This window comes from Oncorhynchus mykiss, chromosome 4 (assembly GCF_057628025.1).
Source record: "Oncorhynchus mykiss isolate SJ-2025 chromosome 4, ASM5762802v1, whole genome shotgun sequence".
In the NCBI taxonomy this organism is placed as follows: domain Eukaryota; kingdom Metazoa; phylum Chordata; class Actinopteri; order Salmoniformes; family Salmonidae; genus Oncorhynchus; species Oncorhynchus mykiss.
In genome coordinates, this window is record NC_143025.1 from 37,424,340 (window position 1) to 37,451,950 (window position 27,611).

Genomic DNA, 27,611 nt, shown 5'->3' on the forward strand with positions numbered 1-27,611 from the left:
ATGTAGTTATACACATGGTCTGTGGTTGTGAGGCTGGTTGCACATACTGCCAAATTCTCTAAAATGACGTTGGAGGTGACTTATGGTAGAGAAATGAACATTCAATTATCTAGCAACAGCTCTGGTGGACATTCCTGCAGTCAGCATGCCAATTGAACGCTCCCTCCAAAGCGTGTGTTGTGTGACAAAACTGCACATTTTAAAGTTACTTTTATTTTCCCCAGCACAAGGTGCACCTGTGTAATGATCATGCTGTTTAATCATTATCTTGATAAGCCACATCTGTCAGGTGGAAAGATTATATTGGCAAAGGATAAATGTTCACTAACATGGATGTAAACAAATCTGTGCACAAATTTTTTAGATTTTTACAGATTTTTATGAGAATGAAACATTTCTGGGATATTTTATTTTTTCTCATGAAACATGGGATCAACACTTTACATGTAGCGTTTATATTTTTGTTCGGTGTAGAATGGCAGTAGACCGTAGTGTAGGCCGTCATTGTAAATAACGTGTTCTTAACTGACTTGCCTAGTTAAATAAAGGTTAAATAAAATAAATAAAAGTAACATTGAATGTTTGTTACCCAGCTACAGTACACCCTCTATTGGCAGACATCTGTAACTACAGCAAATAATATAATGTTCATTGCCATCTGCTGGTTGCACGTGCTGTCGATTAGGAAATGGTCAACATGTTATGAATGGATCAATAGCCTGCGTTTCACTTTCTCATTGCTGCGCATGTGATTTCTGTTATTCAAACATCTTTGGTATTGCTAGCTTGGGTTCCATTGCTTGCATAGTGACGTTGATATACTTATATGAGAAGGAGATGTACCAATAGTGGTTACAGAATCTAGCTAGAGCGATAGCTAGCAGGTTGCAGACAGTCGTGTAGGTCGCGCCCGGCTTCAGAGCTCCTTCCCCGGTGACTGCAAGCTGGAAAGGACGTGGATGCGGTGAGGCCCACGGGTACAACAAGGTAGGAGGCTAAATAAGCTTGACATAAAGCAAATTTTAACAGTAAACTGTACTTCTGTTACGTTATTCATCCAACAGTATAATGGTTTTCAGTAAAGTGTCATTTTAACACTGTCACAGAAAATACTAGAAACTCAAGTTTAGGGCTATCATGGATCCTTGGGACGTCCATACCCTAAGCCTAACTTTAACCTCTAACCTTAACTATAAACCTTACCTAAAACGAACCTTAACCCATAAAGGTCCCGCACAGTCATCCTATTTCTCAAGTAAAAATAGCCTTTGAATGACCAACACATCACCCATAATATTTTTAAGCTATTAAAATGGTCAGAATTGAAGAAATTGTATACTTTCTTGGATCTTTAACTATCAGGAAACCTTAAGGAAATGCTGAGTGGGGTGGCAGTTTATATTCATGAGATCGCATTGACTGACAGTTATTGGAATTGCCCATGTGGTCGTTTCCAGGTACCAAGATAAACAATGGGCCACATGTCATTGATGACAAGTGAAACAATGGGCCACATGTCATCCAGATCCTAATTGGCATGACTCAACCCATTTTCTCTGAAAAATGCTCTCTCTCATGGTCAACAGAGCTATTCATGGTCTGTTGGATAGCAGACAAACAGCAGCAATACACAATTGCATTTCTATTGTTTTGTAATTACACTGAACAAAAAAAAACAGATAATCTTACTGCTGCTACTCGCTGTTTATGATCTATTATCTATACATAGTCACTTTACCCCAACCTACATGTATAGTACTAGTCAAAAGTTTGGATACCTACACATTCCAAGTTTTTTCTTTATATTTACTATTTTCTACATAGTAGAATAATATTGAAGACATCAACTTTTGACTGCTACTGTACATATTACCGGAATTACCTCAACTAACCTGAACCACCGCACATTGACTCAGTACCTATAGCCTCGTTACTGTTATTTTATTGTTGCTATTTAAAAAAAACTTTATTCAGTAAATATTTTTCTTAACTGCATTGTTGGTTAAAGGCTTGTAAAGTAAGTGTTTCACGGTAAGGTCTACTACACCTGTTGCATTTGGCACATGTGACAAATAACATTTGATTTGAAATATAAACGCAACATGCAACAATTTCAAAGATTTTACTGGGTGACAGTTCATATAAGGAAGTTAGTGAAATGAAATACATTTATTAGGCCCTAATCTATGGATTTCACATGACTTGGAATACAGATATGCATCTATGTTGTTAGTGTATGCAACATGATGGACTGACTGGTTTACATGTGTATGATGTGAGAATGTAGGTGTGTCATTATTTTAATGGAAGGTGATGCTGAAGAAAAATGGCCATCCTGGATGGCCAATAAAGTTGTATTCTATTCTATCTCCTGGTCACAGATACAGTACCTTAAAAGAAAGGTAGGCATGTTGATCAGAACCAGTCTGTTTCTGGTGTGACCACCATTTGCCTCATGTGGTGCTGCAAATCTATTGTTGCATGGAGTTGATCAGGCTGTTGATTGTGGCCTGTGAAATGTTATCCCTCTCATCTTCCATGGCTGTGCGACCTTGCTGGATTTTGGCAGGAACTGGAACATGCTGTTTTACAATCCAGAGCTGCCCAAACATGCTCAATGATTGACATGTCTGGTGAGCATGCAGGCCATGGAAAAACTGGGATATTTTCAGCTTCCAGGAATTGTGTACAGATCCTTGCGACATGGGGCCTTGCATTATCATGTTGAAACATGAGGTGATGGCGGCGGATGAATGGCACAACAGGATATCGTCACGGTATCTCTGTGCATTAAAATTGCCATTGATAAAATGTAATTGTGTTCATTGTCCGTAGCTTATGCCTGCCCATACCATGACAGTTTGTGCAGAAATTCTTCGGTTTTGCAAACCAGCTGTCTGGGTGGCTGGTCTCAGACGATCCCGCAGGTGAGGAGGTCCTGGGGTGGTGTGGCTACCCGTGGTCTGCGGTTGTGAGGCCGATTGTGAGGCCGATTACTGCCAAATTCTCTAAAACAACGTTAGAAGTGGCATATGGTAGAGAAATTAACATTCAATTGTCTGGCAACAGCTCTGGTGGACATTCCTGCAGTCAGCATGCCAATTGCACACTCCCTCAACTTGAGACATATGTGGCATTGTGTTGTGTGACATAATTGATATGCCACACTTGTCAGGTGGATAGATTATCTTGGCAAAGGTGAAATGCTTACTAACAGGGATGTAAACAAATGTGTGCACAAAATTTGAGAGAAATAAGCTTTTTGTGCATATGAAACATTTCTGGGACTTTTTTTATTCCAGCACATGATACATGAGACCAACACTTTACATCTACGTTTATATTTTAGTTCAGTGTAATTATAGAATACAGTTGACTGATAGACTTCTTCGCCATATTTTGTAAAGCAACTTCTGCACCTTAGAAGCTTAGACATACAGTGCCTTTGGAAAGTATTCAGACCCCTTGACCTTTTTCACATTTTGTTACGTTACAGCCTTTTTCTAAAATGGATTAAATAAAATAAAACATATTCAGCCATCTACACACAGTACCCCATAATGTCAAAGCGAAAACAGGTTTTTAGAATTTCTTGCAAATGTATATAAAAAAAACATACCTTATTTACAAAATTATTCAGACCCTTTGCTATGAGACTCAAAATTGAGCTCAGTTGCATCCTGTTTCCATTGATCATCCTTGAGATGTTTCTATAACTTGATTGGATTCATTCTTCAAGGCAAAAGTGCTCCAGCTCCTTCAAGTTGGATGGGTTCCGCTGATGTACAGCAATCTTTAAGTCATACCACAGATTCTCAATTGGATTGAGGCCATTCAAAGACATTTACATGTTTCCTCCTAAACCACTCATATGTTTGAAACAAGCCATTCTTTTAATTTCACCAATTTGGACTATTTTGTGTATGTCCATTTCATGATATCCAAATAAAAATCAATTAAAATGACAGGTTGCAACAAAATAGGAATAATGCCAAGGGGGTAAATACTTTTGCAAGGCACTGTACAGATCTGGGGAAGGGTACCAACCCATGTCTGCAGCATTGAAGGTCCCCAAGAACACAGTGGCCTCCATCATTCTTAAATGGAAGACGTTTGGAACCAAGACTCTTGCTAAAGCTGGCTGCCCGGCCAAACTAAGCAATCGGAGGGAAGGGCCTTGGTTAGGGAGGTGACCGAGAACCCGATGGTCAATCTGACAGAGCTTTAGAGTTCCTCTTTGGAGATGGGAGAACCTTCCAGAAGGAAACCATTTTTATAGCACTCCACCAGTCAGGCCTTTATGGTAGAGTGGCCAGACGGAAGCCGCTCCTCAGTAAAAGGCATACAACAGCCCGCTTGGAGTTTGCCAAAAGGCACCAAAAGACTCTTGTCAAATTGATGTCAGATTTGCCTTTTCGTAGCTGATTAAGAGAAGTTACGCCGCAGGTTAGGAGAATTAGCTAAAATGCAAAAAATTATATTGATTTTGACAAAAGCTGGATTCCGTCTATCCATCACTGGGCCTGCCCTCCCCACTCCCCATCCCGCTGCGATTCAGCATCACATCAGTGGAAAATTATAAAACTGATATTGGACAATCAAATTTGATATGTACACTACCATTCAAATGATTGGGGTCACTTAGAAATGTCCTTGTTTTGAAAGAAAAAAAAATTTTTTTTGGTCCATTTTTAAAATAACATCAAATTGATCAGAAATACATTGTTAATGTTGTAAATGAAATATCTACAGAGGCCCATTGTCAGCAACCATCACTCCTGTGTTCCTATGGCATGTTGTGTTAGCTAATCCAAGTTTATCATTTTAAAAGGCTAATTGATCATTAGAAACCCCTTTTATAATAATGTTAGCACAGCTGAAAACTGTTGTGCTGATTGAAGAAGCAATACAACTGGCCTTCTTTAGACTAGTTGAGTATCTGTAGCATCAGCGTTTGTGGGTTCGATTACAGGCTCAAAACGGCCAGAAACAAAGTACTTTCTTCTGAAACTCATCAGTCTATACTTGATCTGAGAAATGAAGGCTCTTAAATGCGAAAAATTACCAAGAAACTGAAGATCTCGTACTAAGCTGGTTACTACTCCCTTCACAGAACAGTGCAAACTGGCTCTAGCCAAAATAAAAAGAGGAGTGGGAGGTTCAGGTGCACAACTTAGCAAGAGGACAAGTACAGTAGAATGTCTTGTTTGAGAAACAGACGCCTCACAAGTCCTCAACTGGCAGCTTCATTAAATAGTACCCCAAAACACCAGTCTCAACGTCAACAGTGAAGAGGTGACTTCGGGATGCTGGCCTTCTAGGCAGTTGCAAAGAAAAAGCCATATCTCAGACTGCCCAATAAAAATAAAATATTAAGATGGGCAAAATAACACAGACACTGGACAGAGGAAGATTGGAAAAAAGTTTTATGGACAGACAAATCTAAAGTTTGAGGTGTTCGGATCACAAAGAAGAACATTTGTGAGACTCAGAAAAAACGAAAGGAGTGCTTGACGCCATCTGTCAAGCATGGTGTGGTCAATGTGATGGTCTGGGGGTGCTTTGGTGGTGGTAAAGTGGGATATTTGTACAGGGTAAAAGGGATCTCGAAGAAGGAAGGCTGTCACTCCATTTTGCAAAGCCATGCCATACCCTGTGGACGGCACTTAATTGGAGCCAATTTTCTCCTACAACAGAACAATGACCCAAATCACAGCTCCAAACTATGCAAGAACTATTTAGGGAAGAAGCAGTCAGCTGGTATTCTGTCTATAATGGAGTGGCCAGCACAGTCACCGGATCTCAACCCTATTGAGCTGCTGTGGGAGAAGCTTGACCGTAGGGTACGTAAGAAGTGCCCATCAAGCCAATCCAATTTTTGGGAGGTGCTTCAGGAAGCATGGGGTTGAAATCTCTTCAGACTACCTCATTAAACTGACAACTAGAATGCCAAAGGTCTGCATTGCTGTAATTGCTGCAAATGGACGATTCTTTGAAGGACACAATTATTTTTTTATTGAAATAATAAATATGTGTAACCTTGTCAACGTCTTGACTATATTTCCTATTCATTTTGCAACTAATTTCATGTATGTTTTCATGGAAAACAAGGACATTTCTAAGTGACCCCAAACTTTTGAACGGTAGTGTAAATAAACAAAATTCATTGAGATTAATCTTATTCTCCTGTGAAACGAGGCCCGCGTCATGTTTTTATGAAAGTACTTGTTTACAAAGCTGAAATCATCTCACTCGTTTCATTTCCAAGTTCCACTGAAATAAGCTCAACTGAAATGTACCAATTACGCATTATACAAATTATTAGTCTATTCTAGTCTATCAATCCATTCCAAATCTTTATACTAATAGTGAGATATGTTGATGTTGCCTAGGGCGGCAGCAGAACTGCTAGGACCGGGCCTGACGAACACAATAATTTGCCTCTAATTTACTTGCGTTTGCGGCAGACCTTGCCCTGCTCAAAGTGAGCCCCGGCTGTTGGGAAATCAAAACTGTCCAACGCATGGGTGCAGTTTGCGTGCACATCAGCTTCGTTACTTTGTCATCAAGAGGGCGTCTTTACCCTGTTTTGGAGAAAGATTCCCCTCGGCGGGCACACTGGACACTGGGATAATCAACACAATATTTTGCCCTGTCGGGAGGTACATTTTAGCTGCAGTCCCTTATGATGGCCTTGCGTCTTTTGCGTGAGTAAAAATAGAAACATACTCACCCGACACTAATTTCCAAGCAGGTTGTGGATTTATTAGCCTATGAAGTATATTTGCCTTTGATGTTGGAGCACTTTTTTTTCCATCAATGAATAAAAAGCATTATTTTTAAATGGAGGGGGGGGGCAATTTGGCCATCAATTTAATTTATCGGCTTCTCTTTTTTAAACCAGCATTTACCGGTTAACAGAAACCCTGCCATCCTGGAAGTCCTCTGGCCCTGCGGCCTTGTGAATGTTAACCTGTTTAAAGGTCTTAGTCACATCGGCTATGGAGATCCTGATCACACAGTCATCTGGAACAGCTGCTGCTCTCATGCATGGTTCAGTGTTGCTTGCTTCAAAGCGAGCATAGAAGGCATTTAGCTTGTCTGGTAGGCTGATGTCACTGGGCAGATTCGGGCTGGGTTTCCCTTTGTAATCTGCCTTTAGCTCAGTGATGATGTTACCTGTAATCGATGGCTTATGGTTGGGATATGTGTACGGTCACTGTGGGGACGAATCCGTTGATGCACTGGTCAGATTTGCCAAATGGAGGGTGATGGGGAGCTTTGTATGCATTTCTGTGTGGATTGGGAGGACAGCTGTAAATCCTTGGTAATGCTTGCCTCCTTAAGCCAAGTGTGTGTGTATTTATTTCTCAGAACAGAATAGGTTCACGAGTTTCAGAAGAAAGTTCCTGGCCATTTTGAGTCTGTAATCGAACCCACCAATGCTGATGCTCCAGATACTCAACTAGTTTAAAGAAGGCCAGTTTTATTGCTTCTTTAATTAGAACAACAGTTTTCAGCTGTGCTAACATAATTGCAAAAGGGTTTTCTAATGATCAATTAGCCTTTTAAAATGATTAACTTTGATTATCTAACACAACGTGCCATTGGAACACAGGAGTGAGGGTTGCTGATAATGGGCCTCTGTATGCCTATGTAGATATTCCATACAAATTCAGCCGTTTCCAGCTACAATAGTCAATTACAACATTAACAATGTCTACACTGTATTTCTGATCAATTTGATATTTTAATGGTCAAAAAAACAGCTTTTCTTTCAAAAACAAGGACATTTCTAAGTGACCCCAAACTTTTGAACGGTTGTGTGTGTGTGTGTGGGAGGGTGTGCGTATGTTATTTCTCTCCAATTGGTAGTTTGTCTTGTCCACTCACTGCAAGACCCATACGGACTCGGGAGAGGCAAAGATCGAGAGCCATGCGTCCTCCGAAACACGACCCTGCCAAGCCGCACTGTTTCTTGACATTGCTCACTTAACCCAGAAGCCAGCCGCAACAATGTGTCGGAGGAAACACCGTACATCTGGCTACCGAAGTCAGCGTGCAGGCTCCCGGCCCGCCACAAGGAGTCGCTAGAGCGCGATGGGCCAAGGACATCCCAGCCGCCCACCCCTAACCCGGACGACGCTGGGCCAATTGTGCATCCCCTCATGGGTGTCCCGTGTGACACAGCCTAATATCAAACCCAGGTCTGTTGTGACGCGTCAAGCACTGCGATGCAGTGCCTTAGACAGCTACGCCACTTGGGAGGCCCTGGGGACCAATAACTTTTTGATCAAATTTGATCAATATACCAGCTACAGTCATTTCTCATACTTGGGTCACCCAACTTTGAACTGGTTTCATCCAAATTTCAATCAATTTGATGAAAAGCATGATTTTCACTGTTCGGGACCTTTTAAACGTTCTGTGAAACAGAAATGTTGTCTTTTCTGGAAACGTAAATATTTAGGTTGCAGGGAGGTTCTGACAACATTTTAGTTCCCTGAAAGTTATTTAATTACCTTCAATAGCCTATAATTTCTCTTCTCGGAGCGTTACTAAAACCTCCCAGGAGAACTTTCAGGGAACCAGAGTAAAATGTTCTCAACCTTGCTGCAAGCTAAAAATGAAGAGGTGTTGTCTCACAATCTATATCACATTTCAATGTAGATCATGTAGTGTTTTATCAGTGTTCTATTATAATCTAGCTAACCTGCCATGGAATTCCATCGTAATGTTACGGTGAATCACTTTAAAATGTATACCAAACAAAAACCAGTGATTTTCAAAGTTTAACAAACCGTAGAACTATTTGCACAAGGGCTACTTTGAACATTTTCCAAAAACACATTTACAGGAAGAACTGTGCGGATACAAAGTTTGGTAACAGAATACAATAGTGAGACTTTACCGGAATTCTGTTACTAAACTTTGCATCTGCAATAAATGTTTTTATAGTTTTGATTTACTGTGTAAATTGTTCAAAGTAGCCGTTGTGCATAGAGTTGTGTGGATTGTTAAACCTTGAAATCAATGGTTTTTGTTTGTTATACATTTTTAAGTGAGAAATCCGAGTCTTGGCGTAATTCCATTATTGCGGATTTGCCCTTAATGTTAACTCCAGTGTCCGTAGAGATGATGGCGTTTGGCTAAGTATCTTTAGCGATCTAAGCCTGCCAGTGCCTGACAAAGTAAGTGTGCTGTGGTTTTGATGTCATTTTCAGGAGACGCTATCAATAAATGACCCTTCTTTAACACTGTGCTTTTCCAGGTGACAGTATGGCTGAGGACCCTCAGAGGAACTTCCGTTCCGCCTATTATGAGAAGGTGGGCTTCAGAGGGGTGGAGGAGAAGAAATCACTGGAGATATTACTGAAGGACAACCCACTGGGTATGTACATTACAGTACTGCTACTGTTACAATGGGTACATCATTGTTATTATCACTGCTGCTCTGCTTCTACCTCCAAGTCTGTTCGTATGAGTTTTTTGTGTTCCTTCGTCAGACGTGGAGAAGCTGAGCACTTTCAGTCAGAGATTCCCTCTGCCCTCAATGTACAGGATCCATGTATGGAAAGTGCTGTTGGGTAAGTCTTTTAACTCAGACTACCCACAGGATTCAGAGCATATTTCACATACCAGCACGCCTCTCAGCCCATAGAAAACCCTATTTCTCTCCAGACACACATACACTCGACAGATCCGTCTGACAGACCAACCCGCTGCAGTGACTTGCTGATGTGACCCACCCTGTGTCTGTCTCTAGGTATCCTTCCTCCCCACAGTGACTCCCACTCCCTGGTGGGAGGGTACAGGCGGGAACAGTACCAGGATGTGTTGGAGGCCCTGAAGGTGATGAGGTTTGTCCACATGGCCACTCCCCAGACGCAGGTGTACCTACGCATGTTCCAGCTGGAGAGCCAAGTGCTGCCCAGACGCTCTGATACCTCAGCCCCGGTAAGAGGAGAGAGAGAGAATAAGCGGGGCCTTTAAAAAAAAATATATATATATATATATATATAAATATAATTAATTATTTAAAGGTCCAATACAGCTGTTTTTATTGCTATATCAAATCGTGAATGAGAAAGTTGTGCTTCTAACTATCATACCCCCCCCCCAAAAAAAAAAAAAAAATGGTAACCTCCCCCTGTTCTGTTATTGTAATGGTGAGCGGTTAGCATGTCATAATGATATTTGTGCGTCTAACTTTCTCACTCATCATTATTAACGATTCATTCAGGATTATCTGTAATCATGGTAGCATCCACATTAATGTAGAAGTGTTTAGAAACACATTCCATTCTTATTTACTTTTAAAGTGACTCCAAAATGACACAATGCATTATTTACCATTAATTAATATTGGGCACAATATCATCTGCAACACAACCAAAACAAAGAGCAAATGCATCTAACAAATTTGTTGAGTCACAAGCTTGATGTAGTCATTGCGTGCCAAATACTTACCTTTTTACTACTTTAATACACATGTAAGTTAATTTGTCCCAATACTTTTGCTCCCCTTAAATGGGGGGACAATGTACAAAAAGTGTTGTAATTTCTAAACGGTTCACCCAAAATGGATAAACACACCCTCAAATGAAAGCTGACGGTTTGCACTTTAACCTCCTAGTCATTGTTTGATTTCAAATCCAAACTCTTAGAGTATAGAGCCAAAATAACCCAAAATTCTTCACTGTCCCAATACTTATGGAGGGCGCTGTATATAAACCACAGGAAAATCACGTTTTTGACTGCACTGGGCCTTTCTTTGCATATTTTAAAGTAAACAGAACGTAAACAGTTGGAGTGGGAGATTAAATTAAATCAGGCTCTTGTTCTGAACGTCCAACTTACCTCTGCCAGTATCCCTACACATTGTACATATTGTATTGGAACTGACCCTGTATCCAGCTTACTTACTTTTCGTGTTCTTCTTATTTTTATTACTTGTGTGTTTTGTTCAACCTCAGGTTATTTGTTATCAATGCATTGACATTGATTAATCCGTTGTTGGGTTTAAAGCTTGCAAGAAAGTAATTTCACTGTACTTGTGCCCGTAACATTAATACTTGAAACTTGCCTGGTCCTACTCAGGAACTTGATTTCACTTTATTCTTTGTTCTCAGTAGGATAGGCTATTTATGTGTGAGACTGACGGGTGTGTCTCTGTTTCAGGACGAGGAGGATGAGGACTTCCTGTCCATAGCTCGAGCCATGGAGGAGATTGTAGAAGACCCTATGGATTGTTATTGGCTGATCAAGAGCTTTGTCAACCAGTTCAACAATAAGTTTGGAGACTCCATTCCCCACCTGGTGAGCAGTGGATTGGAGGGTGGGTAAGGGGATGAAAGGGGTGGTCTGGACTACACTTGTTGTATGGTGTTGCCTTGCTCATTGTTGTTACTGTTATAGTCAAATATCCAACATGAAAATTGTACATGTAGCTGATGTGTGCACTGCATCTACCTCTCAACACATCTAACCCCCCCCCCCCCCCATCTGTGTCCGGTTGGTTTAGCCCAAGAGTCTGGAGCACTACCTGAGTGTGGAGGAGCCCCGGCTACTGAACCATCTGAAGAATACTGGGGCCCTCGCCATGCTGCCATACAGCCTGTGGTTCAGGCGCTGCTTTGCTGGCTGCCTGCCTGAGTCCAGCCTGCAGAGGTTAGGCACACTGAGGCTTGTTTCTCTCAACAACCCAGCCACACAGGCGTGAGAGGTGTAATCTTTGCATCAACAAACCACATTTGTTGCATGAAGCATTTTGCTGTTCTGTGAGTGGTGTGGGTCTGGGACTTTGAGAAGTCATGTACCATGTTAGCTATGATGCTTTCAGGAAACTCATCTCTCTATGCTGGCGTTCTGACTCATGTCATGTATTCTGCTCTTTCAGGGTGTGGGACAAGGTGATCAGCGGGTCCTGTAAGATCCTGGTCTTCGTTGCCATGGAGATCCTTCTCAGCTACAAGATCGTGGTGATGGGGACCAGCAGACCGGAGGGAGTGGTCAGCATCCTGTGCAACGTGAGTGACGTCATCATCATAGGATCCGCTGGAGGTTTGAGGCTTTTCTCCCCTTTTTGTCTACCAATCACATTGATTTGTTTTTCTCCTCTACTACCAGATGCCCCAAGAGAACACTGACGCAATAGTGACTAAGGCCATTGACCTGTGGCACAAGTACTGTGGCACCCCCATGCACTCTGTATAGGATCACAGGTCTCCTGCCGGACCCTCTTGATGGGGTTGACATTGACATTGGGATACGCTTGGACTCAAATCAATCACATTTATTTGTCACATACTTCGTAAAACAACAGATGTGGACTAGCAGTGCAATGGTTTCTTACGGGCCCTTCCAAACAATGCAGAGAGAAAAAGCATAGAGAAATAATATAAAAGTAATAATATGTCTATATACACACACGGTGCCAGTTCCAAGTAGATCTGCAGGGGTATAAGGTAATTGAGGTAGATATGTTCATATAACTAGGAATAAAGTGACTAGACAACAGTATAGATAGTAAACAGTAGCAGCAGTGTATGTGATGAGTGCCTGGTATAGAGGTCCTGGATGGCAGGGAGCTCAGCCCCAGTGATGTACTGAGCTGTACGCACTACCCTCTGCAGAGCCTTGCGCTTGAATGCCAAGAAATTGACATACCAGGTGGTGATGCAGCCAGTCAAGATGCTCAGTGGTATAGCTGTATAACTTTTTGAGGATCTGAGAGCCCATGCCAAATCTTTTCAGCCTCCATGCCAAGTCTTTTCAACCTCTGACTGGAAGTGCCCCTGAGGAACCACCGTGTTGAGGGTAAGTGTGGCGAATGTGTTGATGCCTACCATCAGCACCTGGGAGCAGCCTGTCAGGAAATCCAGGATCCGGTTGCAAAGGGAGGTGTTCAGTCCCAGAGTCCTTAGCTTAGTGTTGAGCTTTGAGAGCACTATGATGTTGAACACTGAGCTGTAGTCAATGAACAACATTCTCACATAGCTGTTCCCTTTGTCCAGGTGGAGAAGGGCAGTACCCCGTTGCAGAAAATTACAGATTTGGGCAATGTTAAATGCCTAAATTGGAAACGCAATGGCTGTACAGTAACATGACATCAGAGCTCTGGCTCTGCGCTTCACTTCGCTGTATGGGTTTTGACTGACAGCCGTTCTGAACTTGAGCACCTCGCACGACAAGAAGTTGCCCCCATCCCTCCCGCTAATTGGGCAACTTTTGAGGGAAATGCTGTAAATTAAGATTCTATGTATACTGAAAAAAATATTAACGCAACATGAAACAATTTAAAAGATTTTACAGAGTTACAGTTCATATAAGGAAATCAGTCAATTTAAATAAATATATTAGGCCCTAATCTATGGGTTTCACATGACTGGGCAGGGGTGGAGCCATGGGTGGGCCTGGGAGGGCATACCCACTGGGGGGCCAGGTCCAGTCAATCAAAATTAGTTTTTCCCCACAAAATAGCTTTATTACAGACAGAAATACTCCTCAGTTTCATCAGCTGTCCAGGTGGCTGGTCTCAGACGATCCCGCAGGTGAAGAAGCCGATTGTGGAGATCCTGGGCTGGCTTAGTTACATTAGGTCTGCGGAATTGTGTTCATTGTCCATAGCTTATGCCTGCCCACACATGTGTAATGATCATGCTGCTTAATCAGCTTATTGATATGCCACACCTGTCAAGTGGCTGGATTATCTCGGCAAAGAGAAATGCTCACTAGCAGGGAGGTAAAAAAATGTGTGCCCAAAATTGAGGAGAAATAAGCTTTTCGTGCATATGGAAAATTTTGGGGATCTTTTAATTCCGCTTATCAAATATGGGACCAACACTTTACATGTTGCGTTTATATATTAATTCAGTATATTTTGAAAGATGAAACTTTGAGGATTTATAATAAATACCAAATTGATGTCATACAAGCAAGCCAAACACCCTTGAGTCGAAAATGTGCACTTCACATTTCCATGTCATAAACATTGACACTGTATAAGACAAGTTTTATGATCACTGTTTTATGTACAGTTACAAGATGACATGCCGTCATACCCTGGGTTATTCTGAACAGAATGATCCTCGGTTTCTCTATTGTGAAGAAAATTTGCCACAGCGCACGCACCTGAATGCGCTCATGACTCCTTTCTATGCGCACCAAAATTCTGATCCGTTTCCCTGAATTGCATTGTGAAAACCTTTTATAATGTCTTTGTCTAACACTGTAATATCATATTTTATACCTTTTCTAGTCATGTTGACAATGGAACAGGCTTTGAAATGATGCCCACCTGACTCAGATTGCGATTTATAATTGACCATTTTGGATTGCGTAAGTAACTGTAATTGTGTGATTTGCGGGGATGCAATGTTGTTCCAAACAAAATAACTACAGGTGTGCTTGCTGCTCTAGTTCCTGAATGGCACAGCTAGGAGAGCTCACCATATAGTTGAAGACTCTTCTTTAAATCATAAAAGTGCATTGAAATTACTTAGAAACTGTGCACCCTTTAGAAAGGTGTGGCCACTTGGAGATACCTGTTAATCCTCTCACTCAAACCCTTGTAATTTATTTGTCTTATGTGTTACCTACCCCACATTTTCCAGGAATATTCTTATTGTGTTACTGAATGTATCAAGAACATTTTCAGATGTAGTTTTCAACAAATGTGACGCAAAGTACAGCATACAGTACTAGTAAAAAGTTTGGACACACCTACTCATTCAAGGGTTTTTCTTTATTATTTTTTTCATTGTAGAATAATAGTGAAGACATAAACTATGAAATAATGCATATGGAACCAAAAAAGTGTTAAACAAATCAAAATATATTTTAGATTCTTCAAAGTAGCCACCCTTTGTCTTTGACAGCTTTGCACACTCTTGGCATTCTCTCAACCAGCTTCATGGGGAATGCTTTTCCAACCGTCTTGAAGGAATTCTCACATATGCTGAGCACTTGTAGGCTGCTTTTCCTTCACTCTGCGGTCCAACTCATCCCAAACCATCTCAATTGGGTTGAGGTCGTGTGATTGTGGAGGCCAGGTCATCTGATGCAGCACTCCATCACTCTCCTTCTTGGTCAAATAGTCCTTACACAGCCTGGAGGTGTGTTGGGTCATGGTCCTGTTGAAAAACAAATGATAGTCACACTAACCGCAAACCAGATGGGATGGCGTATCGCTGCAGAATGCTGTAGTAGCCATGCTGGTTAAGTGTGCCTTGAATTCTAAATACATCACTAACAGTGTCACCAGCGAAGCACCCCCCCCTCCACACCACACTATCACACTTCCTCCATGCTCCTACTCCATGCTTCACTGTGGAAACCACACATGCAGAGATCAACCGTTCACCTACTTTGCGTCTCACAAAGACACTGCGGTTGGGACCAAACATCTCTTGGGCTTATCAGACCAAAGGACATATTTCCACCGGTCTAATGTCCAATGCTCATGTTTCTTCTCTTCTTCTTATTGGTGTCCTTTTAGTAGTGGTTTCTTTGCAGCAATTTGAACATGAAAGCCTGATTTCACACAGTCTCCTCTGAACAGTTGATGTTTAGATGTGTCTGTTACTTGAACTCTGGGAAGCATTTATTTATGCTGCAATCTGAGGTGCAGTTAGCTCTTTAACTTGTCCTCTGCAGCAGAGGTAACTCTGGGTCTTCCCTTCCTGTGGCGGTCATAATGAGAGCCAGTTTCATCATAGCGCTTGATGGTTTTTGCGATTGCACTTTAAACTTTCAAAGTTCTTGAAATGTTCTGCATTGACTGACCTTCATGTCTTAAAGTAATGATGTACTGTCGTTTCTCTTTGCTTATTTGAACTGTTCTTGCTATAATATGGACTTGGCCCTATTTGGTAAAATACCATCTGCTGTATACCACCCCTACCTTGTCACAACAGAACTGATTGGCTCAAACGCATTAAGAAGGAAATCAATTCCACAAATGAACTTTAAGCAAGGCACACCTGTTAATTGAAATGCATTCCAGGTGACTACTTCATGAAGCTGGTTGAGAGAATGCCAAGAGTGAGCAAAGCTTTCATCAAGGCAAAGGATGGCTACTTTGAAGAATCTAAAATATATTTTTTGATTTGTTTAACACTTTTTTTGGTTACTACATGATTCCGTATATGTGTTATTTCATAGTTTTGATGTCTTCACTATTATTCTACAATGTAGAAAATTGTAAAAATACAGAAAAATCCTGGAATGAGTAGGTGTGTCCAAACTTTTGACTGGTACTATATGTAAAAATGCACATCAAATCAAGTGTTATTTGGATTCAGTGTTGTGTCAGGTGAACTGTTGTCCTCACTTTGGTCTAATACTTTTTCCATAATCTCCAAACTGTTCCTGTTCAACTGCTACCATTTTCATATTCTTCTGTAAGAAAAATTTCAATTTATCCTTATCCATATAGGCCAATTCCCATGAGTGTAAAGGGTTAACAGGAGAACATCCAGTCCTCTGCCACTAACACAACATACATTGAGCTTGGACCCAATGGATAAAATGAATGACTGTACAGTACAAAGGGCTGGTCCAGGGCCTGTCATGGTTGAGGTTACTATGGTTGTTTCTATGGGGAAACTGGTCCTAAACCTGTGCTTAGGGAGGTTTACTAAGCAGACAGGTTTGGATCGTAGCAGCAATCCACTATATTTATGGCCTGGTCTCAGATCTGTTTGTCTTGTCAATTCCAACCATGCTTGTCAACTCCTCCAACCTACTCAGTTCAGACTCCTTGTAATGAAGCCCATTTCCTTGAACATGTGTCCCAAAGGAAGGAATTTGGAGGTGGCTTTGCTTGACATGTGAACATCTAGCAGAAGATCACAGCTGAATCATGTATTTATATATCGATAAACATGCATTTAATGACAGAGAAAGTTGAGTGAATTAAAACCACATATATAATACTCTTCTATTTCTATTATGAAAACAGTTTGATTTCAGTTAGTGAAGGGAAGTAAAGTTATATACGGTGGGATCTGAAATTGACACTTGATAAAAAAATAACTTCATAAAATAATTCAAATACTGAGCTATATTGTATGCAACAAAAAAAAGGGTACTCATACAATTGCTCAGAAGTAGAGATTTTGTTTAACAAGTAATACTTTGTTTTCTCAAAGAGAGAGAATCATTGACACCCCTGTTTTCAATAGGATAATGACACTGAACCTTTTCTAAAGTGTTTTATGTGTTGGAGAACATATTGGGAGGGATCTTAGATAGGATATCAAGGATCTGGAAGGATTCTATGTGCTTATGGGCTGCCCTCTTCAATTCAAACCATGTTTTAAATTAGTTTTAAGTCCAGAGACTGAGATTATCTTTATTTGGTTCATCGCACTCTAGCGACTCCTTGTGCCGGGCCAGGCACCTGCAGGCTGACTTCAGTCATTAGTTGAATAGTGTTTCCTCTGACACATTGGTGTAGCTTGTTTCCGGGTCATTTCGACGCCAAGCCCACCACTGCTGTAACAGCTGACATAAATTGTCATAATATAACACTGTCAAGACATATCTAGATAGATCTGTTGTGACATACGCCGCGTTCAAGTGCTAGTCGGAATGAGGAAACTCAGAAATGTCCGATTTGCTATCTGGTTTCCTAGTTCTGACTAGCATGTGAATGCGGCAATATATTCCGTTATTTATTTGGCTGGTTATGACACCTACAAAAGTATCAAAACCCACAAACTCCCACACAAGGCGAACCAATCCATTACACCATAGCCTGCTTGTAAACTGTATGTTTGTTTTAAATAACATTTTCAAAAATGTTACATATTAAAATATCATTGTAGTTGCACATACATTGATGTCAAACATGCACCTACCCCAATACTCTGTTGCTGATAACTGGGATAAATGCAGGAGCAGTTTTCAGGAGCAGGACAAGACACCCTCTTTGTGGCTGATGACTGACATACGGGCATGTATGTGATAGGCCTATCTGGCTTATATGAAATAAAAATAAAATAAAACATAAGTCATAATGCTTCTTGATGGTGTCAAAGTGTATTTTCTTAGTCTAAGTAAAGTGACACAGGATGGTCATAATGCTTCTTGACAGTGTCATAAAGTGTATTTTCTACAAGTTATTCAAAATACAATGAATAAAAACATGATTGTAAAACAATCTTTCCAACAAAAACAAAGGATTTAACTCTAAATCGTATTATTTATTCCAATGTGTTTTTTTCCCTGCCAAGAAGTTTCCTTTAGATAGTTTCTGCAGCCTCCCTTAAGGTCTTCACCTACAACCCATGATGCAGCAGATACAGTGCCTTGCGAAAGTATTCGGCCCCCTTGAACTTTGCAACCTTTTGCCACATTTCAGGCTTCAAACATAATGATATAAAACTGTATTATTTTGTGAAGAATCAACAACAAGTGGGACACAATCATGAAGTGGAATGACATTTATTGGATATTTCAAACTTTTTTAACAAATCAAAAACTGAAAAATTGGGCGTGCAAAATTATTCAGCCGCCTTAAGTTAATACTTTGTAGCGCCACCTTTTGCTGCGATTACAGCTGTAAGTCGCTTGGGGTATGTCTCTATCAGTTTTGCACATCGAGAGACTGAATTTTTTTCCCATTCCTCCTTGCAAAACAGCTCGAGCTCAGTGAGGTTGGATGGAGAGCATTTGTGAACAGCAGTTTTCAGTTCTTTCCACAGATTCTCAATTGGATTCAGGTCTGGACTTTGACTTGGCCATTCTAACACCTGGATATGTTTATTTTTGAACCATTCCATTGTAGATTTTGCTTTATGTTTTGGATCATTGTCTTGTTGGAAGACAAATCTCCGTCCCAGTCTCAGGTCTTTTGCAGACTCCATCAGGTTTTCTTCCAGAATGGTCCTGTATTTGGCTCCATCCATCTTCCCATCAATTTTAACCATCTTCCTTGTCCCTGCTGAAGAAAAGCAGGCCCAAACCATGATCACCACCATGTTTGACAGTGGGAATGGTGTGTTCAGGGTGATGAGCTGTGTTGCTTTTACGCCAAACATAACGTTTTGCATTGTTGCCAAAAAGTTCAATTTTGGTTTCATCTGACCAGAGCACCTTCTTCCACATGTTTGGTGTGTCCCAGGTGGCTTGTGGCAAACTTTAAACGACACTTTTTATGGATATCTTTAAGAAATGGCTTTCTTCTTGCCACTCTTCCATAAAGGCCAGATTTGTGCAATATACGACTGATTGTTGTCCTATGGACAGAGTCTCCCACCTCAGCTGTAGATCTCTGCAGTTCTCCTTGTATGAGCTGAAAGTTTAGAGAGACGGCCAGGTCTTGGTAGATTTGCAGTGGTCTGATACTCCTTCCATTTCAATATTATCGCTTGCACAGTGCTCCTTGGGATGTTTAAAGCTTGGGAAATATTTTTGTATCCAAATTCGGCTTTAAACTTCTTCACAACACTATCTCGGACCTGCCTGGTGTGTTCCTTGTTCTTCCTGATGCTCTCTGCGCTTTTAACGGACCTCTGAGACTATCACAGTGCAGGTGCATTTATACGGAGACTTGATTACACACAGGTGGATTGTATTTATCATCATTAGTCATTTAGGTCAACATTGGATCATTCAGAGATCCTCACTGAACTTCTGGAGAGAGTTTGCTGCAGTGAAAGTAAAGGGGCTGAATAATTTTGCACGCCCAATTTTTCAGTTTTTGATTTGTTAAAAAAGTTTGAAATATCCAATAAATGTCGTTCCACTTCATGATTGTGTCCCACTTGTTGTTGATTCTTCACAAAAAAAGACAGTTTTATATCTTTATGTTTGAAGCCTGAAATGTGGCAAAAGGTCGCAAAGTTCAAGGGGGCCGAATACTTTCGCAAGGCACTGTATATGACTTTCTCTGAAAAGTAAAGAACAGAAATCAGAATAGAGTATTTGACAATGCAGGGACAGCTCTAAAGAAAGCTGAAAAATAAAACTTCACACTAAATACATTATGGCAATAGCAAACACTTTCTCAAATACATTTACAATCCCGTTTTCTCAATGTTTTCATAAAAACAGCTCTTAACTATTAATGTAGGTAGCTAACAGTGTTTGTTTAGTTAACATTAGCATCACTATCAGTAAGAGGCGCAGGTCTGGTTTTAGAAGTGGAGGGGGTATAACTTGGCTGTGGTCTGTTTAAATGCGATTTTTTTTTTAAATTGGGCAGCTAATTTCCTACATTTCTACACTATCTAATATGACCCATGGCCCTATAGCTGTCTCTATTTAGAACAAAAAGTAAGCAAAAATGCCCACAATCATCAGGCTAGGTAAGAGCAGTGGTGTAAAGTACTTAAGTAAAAAATACTTTAAAGTACTACTTAAGTCGTTTGAGGTATCTGTAATTTACTTGACTATTTATATTTTTGGCTACTTTTACTTCACTGCATTCCTAAAGAAAATAATGTACTTTTTACTTTTACTACATTTTCCCTGACACCCAAAAGTACTCGTTATATTGTGACAGGAAAATTGTCCAATTCGCACACTTATCAAGAGAACGTCCCTGCTCATCCCTACTGCCTCTGATCTGGCGGACTCACTAAACACAAATTAACTGTTTGTAAATTATGTCTGAGTGTTGGCATGTGCCCCTGGCTATACATCAATATAAAAAAAAATAGAAAATTGTTTGATTAATATAAGGAATTTGAAATGATTTATTTAATATACTTAAGTACATTTTTAGCAATTCCATTTTCTTTTGACACTTAAGTATATTTAAGACCAAATACTTTAAGACTTCTACTGAAGTAGTATTTTACTGGGTGACTTTCACTTTTACTCAAGTCATTTTCTGTTAAGGTATCTTTACTTTTACTCAAGTATGACAAAAGAGTACTTTTTCCACCACTGGGTAAGAGATCATTATTAAATATGTTTATTGCTTGATAAGACTGAACTAGATCAATGATAATTAAATCATCAATATTGTGTTGCACCTTTAACCAATAGCCTAACAACTCTCACAAATACAAAGATGTACAAAGATGTAACTTTTGATTGTCCATATTAAGACATCCTCTATATCAAATTGTAGCCAGGCCACCCAGCCAGCCCGAGCCGCCTGCATGCCTGACCCCACCACCCCCACCAGTCTAGTCAATCACTCTACTCTCTCCCTAACAACTTCCTTCCCATCTTTTTTTGTCTCAAGAGGAAAGGTTTGAAAAACCAAATTTTAATAAAAGCACCCATATACCTGCACATTAACACACAAAAAAAGTACATCCTCCATACGATATCATAGGCCTAATAATTCTGTAGAGCTCTTTTTGTACACAATAAATCTGGGTCACCCCGTCCTGCCCCTAGGGGTCCATGGCCCTGCAGCGCCCCAACCCAACACACCCCACTCAGCTTTAGGATCTTAGTGAAACATTCATTATTGGTTTCAGGTGTGTTAAGCCAAGGCCAGAGTGACAACCAACAGTACGACAGACCCCCAGGGCCAGGACTGAGCAGCCCAGCAGCTAGGGATTGTGTAAATAGGTATCTCCCCTGATGTGGGCATGTATTCAATACAGACTCCTTTTGACTGTAACTGCTGCTGGCAACAATTTAATTACGTTCTTTTGCCGACGTTTACTGACACCAGTCATATTCAACAGGTGATGCACGTTCGTAAACTCCTCAGTTATTCTGCACTCTGGCACACTCAGAGGAATGTTTTGAAATCGGAGTAGATAGCCTGAGTGAATTTACGAACGCTGAGCCTTTTTCTGAAATATTTTATACACATGGTGTGTGTGTACAAAATATTTTAGAAAAAGGCTGTGTTGTTATCTTTGCAATGTGAGGTATTTAAAGGTATTAAAAACATAGGTGTCAATGATTTTGACCCCTACCTATTTTTGAAAAAAAGATTATTACTTAGTATAAAATAATATAATTTCCCAATTTTTGGAGCATTACAATATATCTTTATATTTTTATTATTTATTTTATACAGTAATTTTGCTCATCTTTATCCAGGGTGTCAATCATTTCGTACACCACTGTATATATGGAATAGAGAAGGTTGAAGAAAAAAGCAGTTATGAACATTTTTAAAAGTTGTTTTATATATATTTCCTTTATATAGGAAACTGCATACATCACAAGCCCCGTTTATACCTGGTGCTTTCATAGGTTGGTTGTCCTGATCTTTTCTACATTCTGATTGTGCCCACATTTCCAGAAATGTGTCTACACAGGCTATTAAAAATGTCTTATCTGTCCACTGTCTTGGTTGTGACCAGATTTCCTTCCTTTATTCAAATTACTTCACAGTTATTCTTTCAAAATAATATTTATTTATTGTAAGATATGTTGATGTAATCAGTCAATGGTGCCACCTGGTAATGATTTTAGACGGCAGAAAAACAATGATTTAAATGGTTTCTCTGTCCAGATCTTTCTACACAATGCATGCCTGACTACCTCCGGAAGTGGGAAGAATGATCTGATCACAATCAGATCACAATGTGTCTTTTGATTTTCTACACCTGCCTAATAATGTGGGCATAACCAGAATTTGGACAAGATCCGGACAAAGGACCCAAGTTAGAACCAGGTATAAACAGGGCTATAGAAGATGAACAAATAGTTAACAATCATCACATGCAGTTTCCTTCTGTACAAAAAAGAAAAACATATTTAAATTCATATTTAAATATTTAAGTTTCTTTTGTATTATGTACATATATTATACAAAGAGTGTCCTCTTTTGTTAGTTTGGATACAGGAGAGAGGCACAGGGAAACAACACTGAGTCTTGGGTCGTGTTAATGAAGCACTCCGTTGTAAAACATTTTCCTGTTTTGTGCCTAATGAACATGTACGCACACACACACACACACACACACGCACACACACACACCACAAGTCAAAGGGTTCAGACTAAAGGATCAAGACCAACTCATCAACTGCATGTGTTCATTGTAAAAATAATAATAATAATAATGTTTTTCCTTGTATTTTGAGGTGTCTGGCTTCTTGTGAGCAAAAGGTGGTACTGTACTTTCATTCACAGCCAAAGGGTGGTCTAATATAGGTTCTCCACTATGAGGCCAAACCAGGTGGAACCATACAATTCCTGTTTTGAGAACATTGAGAAATTGAACAATTCCATTCCATTCAGAACTGATACTTACCAGTCTATGGAGCACGCTACTGAAACATTATATTGACAACATACTTGATCAAATGTCATTCAAACAAAGTACATTTGGCAATGTTTTCATCCCTGTAAACAATACAACAGGCACAGTGACACTATACAGAGGGTTGCAGAACTCTCAACAGTAATAATGATGATCTGGGTTGCATTCAAGATCACAACAGCATTTCAAAGTGTATTTGGTATTGAGCGGGTAGCTCTCTGAAATGTTCCCAGTACTTGTTCACTTGAACGCAGCCCAGAAAGACAGACAGATGGAGGAAAGAAAAGTTCAATTATTGCTTGGTTCACATTTCAATATCCCAACATGAACACAACATGGACAGGAGAGTTTTGTGTTGTATTTCAACGTTTTTAGAGGTAAATATTCCGATCATATTCTCCTACTACAGTTTCCTTCAGAATAGCACATACCGTGTACGGTATTGTAAAATAGTACTTTAACCACAACACACTTATTACAGAATCCTATTCTGCAGTACTATCAGATTAAAAGGGTTTGGTCCCTCTGTTTTGGAAACAGCAGCCCACAATGGAAAATAGTCAAACTAATAATGTACCAAAAAGTATTAAAAAGGCAGGAACATTAACCAATGGAGGATAATCATTTTTTAACCAATCAGTTGTTGGATGTCTCTCTGTATTCCTTACGGATACCCTCCCAAACTCAATTTCCCACAATCCCAAAGTCTTGTTGGCACAGATATAGGAATAGAGTTCCATAACCCCTCCGTAGAGTACCGTCAAAAACTAAAGTGCAGTAAAGTAAACACATGAACTATCTTCATAATTAAAAAGGATAATAAAAGGCTGTTAAAAACAATACGTTTTAGTCCATATAATCTCCGTTTAGAGGAGAACCCAGTCAGTCAGTCCATCCAGTGCTTTCCATCAATCTCTCTCCATGTGTACGATGCTCCCTCTCCACAACCCCGACGTGGGCACACTGTGACCTCTCTATAAACACAGAACCAAGATACTGTTGTGATTGGTCCAGTCTGCCCTCTCTAGATATTGGCACATATTTTGGGTCAACACTGGAGCCTGGAGTAGTGTCAGCTGCCCAGTTCTGTACACACACCCCTCCCAGGTTCAGATTACATTTCTGGTCAGTTTCAGTACATGTTCTACTCTGGTTCTAGTGTGGTTCTGGACCAGTTCTGGTCTTGTTGTGTTCTGGTCTGGAAGCGAAGGGGTGTGGTACACAGAGGCAGTAGTTTGCGATCCAGCACTTGAGGTTATTGTAAAAGATGGCAGAAGAAGAACTACGGTCGATGAAACCTACAGGACAGAGAAAGGGAGACAGAGAGAGAGCTAATTGAAGTTTTTTCCCAAAACGCTATATCCACCAATTTTAAACATTTGTGTTTTGTCATCAGAAATGATTGCTTCTGGGTACCTTCATGTGTGTGTAAAATATTACTGCTCTCAGATTTCTTATTCATAGATTTTTAGAGGTGTATGAAAATGGGCTTTTTTTGCTAAATGCTATTTTAATTGTTTAGATGGAATGGAATCTTCGTATCCTGTATATTTGACTGTGATATGTGGTTGTCTCACCCAGCTATCTTAAGATGAATGCACTTACTGTAAGCCACTCTGGATAAGAGCATCTGCTAAATGACAAATGTTTTACATACATATCTCATATTACTGTATTGAATTATTTTTAAAAAACATTTAAATATTGCTGTCACAAATGTAACATTTGTACATTTATTCATACATTTTTTTTTTCCCCCGTTATTTACTACATTCGACTGTGTATAACCTAGCAGGACTATTTATTGTGGATATATAGTATTTAGCAAAAAAATAAAATGTCGCTGAAATGAAACCACCAAGTGATACATTTTAAACAAATACATATCTGTCATTGAACAACCCCATGCCATGATTAGGGAGTGAAAAAGCACACCAATCTCTTTCAGAATTTCTTTAAACAATAAAAGCTCATTTGCCAACATTTCTGAAAATGTATATATAGCGTTTTGGAATGAAACTCTTCAAATAGTTACTGTATACAGCTTGAGGTATGGGCTAGTGTCTTTGTGTTTTATGGCAGCTTGTAGTATGGCTGTGACATACAGTACATACCTGGTAAGATGGCGACTACCCTCATGCACTTCCATCTCTGTGTTTTTAAATTCATTGAGTTCTTTACGTATGGCAGCCTAAGAGGGACAAACAGAGCCAGAGATCAGTGGGGAGAAAACAGTATTTGCATAACTGTGCATTTGTGTATGTGTGTGTACACACACACACATGCATGTGAGTGTTATTACCTTATCAGCAGCTGTGAGTCGTGTCCAGGGTTTGTCTGCCCTCCTGTCGTAGTCCTGAGCGTCAGCAACCTCTACGTAGTCACTGAAGCGGGTCAGGATCTTAGCTTCCCTCAACTCCTCCACCGTGGGCCTCTGACTCAACTGGGTACAGGGGGGTAAAGGGTTATCAGAGTGTGCGTGTGCAAAATGTTGTTGGTGTCTGGCAATTGGTGTCTGACATAACAAGAGAAACACGGCTGATGCACAACCAAATTTCAAAATTGCACCTTGTGTATTCTACTATTGTAACTCTCAACAGTAAGTTGCGACAGAGAGGAAGAGGCAAAGTGAGAGGAACAACCGGGCCCGCAATCTGTCTTCTCCAGCAGGTGGCGTTTTAGTTTTTAAAAAATTGATTGGCTTATTTGATCTATTAGAAATTTTGGAATTCTTAGGTTGTTACGAGTGTACTGATACAAGTAGGACGCGTGACATCCTGGCAACTTTGAGAAAAAATACGATATATCGGCGTTTGCCAGTTGTTCAAAAGCGTAGAGCCCTCTCAGTGGCTAGAATGGTCCCACTTGAACTTGCCTCATCCCCACTGCTTTCTATTTTTTAAGACAATTCGTTTCATCTTTAGAGTGGCCACGAGAGTATCTGGTCAATATAATGCATAGTCTGTCGAAGAGAACATGACTGCATTCCATTTTCTTTTGTACAAAAATAACAGTATTTTGGGTCTGGGGCCCCCTAGCGGCCGCAGGGACCTAAGCAGGCGCTTATGTCGTTTATGCCTTGGACCTGCCAGCTGTGTTTGTGTGGTGATTGAGGGTCACCACACACCCACTCATATTTCCAATGGTCTGTCTGTCATGTAATGGAAATTGATACCTAATTCCCCCCTCTTAGCCTCTTCCTCCCCTCTCTCACCTTTCTCGACAGGCGTTTCTTGAGCTCCCTCATCTCCTCCTGCTCCTCCAGCTCATTGTGGCCTAAGATAGGGGAGAGAGGGAGAGACAGGTTAGAATAGAACATAATAGAATAGACACTTTGTCAATTTTGTAAGAAATGGAAGTGTGTCTTCTGCCTATCTAGTCTGTGCTACTTACGTTTGAGTATGTTTCTCTGTTCCAGCTCTTCTGTAGTTGGCCGTTGACTCAACCTCCTGAGGAAATAGAACCTGAGTCAGTCTGGACCATTTCCTAACGTGTTTTATTGTGTTATGTTTTATTCTGTTTCATTTGCTGATGTCAGAGCAGGTTTTCTATGAGCCTCAGATTTACATGTATTTATTTACCACCTCAACAGTCTGACACAATGATTCATACAGCAACCAGAGGGAGGGAAAGAGATGGAAATAAATGGAGAGAGGGGAGGCAGGAAGGAGTAGGGGGAAGCAGAGTGGATGGAGAGGGAGATAAATGGAGAGGGGAGGGAGGAAGGAGTAGGGGGAAGCAGAGTGGATGGAGAGGGAGATAAATGGAGAAAGGGAGGGAAGGAAGAGAGGGCGAAGGCAAGTTGTAGTGAGTGTGACAAATGAGAGTGGGAGGCAATATAAGGAATTGAAATTATTTGTGAATTCTGTTTCCTTCCTGTATTGCCCAATGATTTACATACATTAGATGACTGATAGGGGAAGCTGGGGTTAAAGCCAGAATCCGTACGGGAGTAGCAGTGAAGGGACAATTGGGGAGAAAAAAGTGTAAAAAAAGCAGTGCCAATATGGCCAACCGGTGGCTTCAAAGCCACTCAATGCATCAGCAATCCAGGGTTAATATACATGACTGATATTGCCACAACCCTCCTGTATTCATGTTCTGTCCTCTGTGAGCGTAAAATCCCACATGAAGATGTCTGCCCTCTCACTGGCATATTCAAGATAAAAAAAATGTAAAAAATGTGACAGGCTCTCTGCTACTCTCCCTCCATCCTCTACCTCTCATCAATTTCCCTCCATCCTCCGTCCCTCTACCTTTTCTCACTTCCTCACTTCCAGCTTAGCTTCCTCTCTCCATTATGAGGTGTCATCTATCATGCTGTCTTAAGTAGCCCGGTCACATCTCAACCAGGCCACTGCAGGGTGTACAGGTGCTGACTGGGAGATGGGGTGTGTGTGTGTGTGTGTTTGTGATTTCAAG

General features: G+C 40.5%; 2 protein-coding genes across 4 annotated transcripts in view; one reads left to right on the forward strand and one right to left on the reverse strand.

The window, feature by feature from the left end:
• Positions 1 to 625: 625 nt before the first annotated feature.
• tbc1d7 (TBC1 domain family, member 7) lies at positions 626 to 18,028 on the forward strand. 2 transcript variants are annotated; one of them, XM_090231937.1, is made up of 9 exons: positions 673 to 987; positions 7,375 to 8,207; positions 9,272 to 9,391; positions 9,507 to 9,587; positions 9,767 to 9,957; positions 11,182 to 11,319; positions 11,525 to 11,670; positions 11,900 to 12,029; positions 12,130 to 14,138. In XM_090231937.1, exons 3-9 carry the CDS (start codon positions 9,280 to 9,282, stop codon positions 12,214 to 12,216), a joined length of 885 nt encoding a protein of 294 aa, XP_090088063.1. In that variant the 5' UTR covers positions 673 to 987; positions 7,375 to 8,207; positions 9,272 to 9,279; the 3' UTR covers positions 12,217 to 14,138. The 2 variants fall into 2 exon arrangements, with proteins under 2 accessions (XP_036825086.1, XP_090088063.1); XM_036969191.2 differs by lacking the exon at positions 7,375 to 8,207 and having other exon boundaries at positions 626 to 987; positions 12,130 to 18,028.
• A 3,938-nt stretch (positions 18,029 to 21,966) lies between these two features.
• Positions 21,967 to 27,611, reverse strand: part of phactr1 (phosphatase and actin regulator 1) — an 82,988-nt gene continuing 77,343 nt past the window's right edge. For both annotated transcript variants that reach the window (XM_021599614.3, XM_021599613.3), the window contains exons 9-13: positions 26,583 to 26,638; positions 26,404 to 26,465; positions 25,492 to 25,632; positions 25,304 to 25,380; positions 21,967 to 24,487 (exon numbers count right to left, since the gene is read on the reverse strand). In XM_021599614.3, the coding sequence (XP_021455289.3) occupies positions 24,472 to 24,487; positions 25,304 to 25,380; positions 25,492 to 25,632; positions 26,404 to 26,465; positions 26,583 to 26,638 (352 nt within the window). In that variant the 3' untranslated portion in view covers positions 21,967 to 24,471. The remainder of the gene's footprint in view (positions 24,488 to 25,303; positions 25,381 to 25,491; positions 25,633 to 26,403; positions 26,466 to 26,582; positions 26,639 to 27,611) is intronic.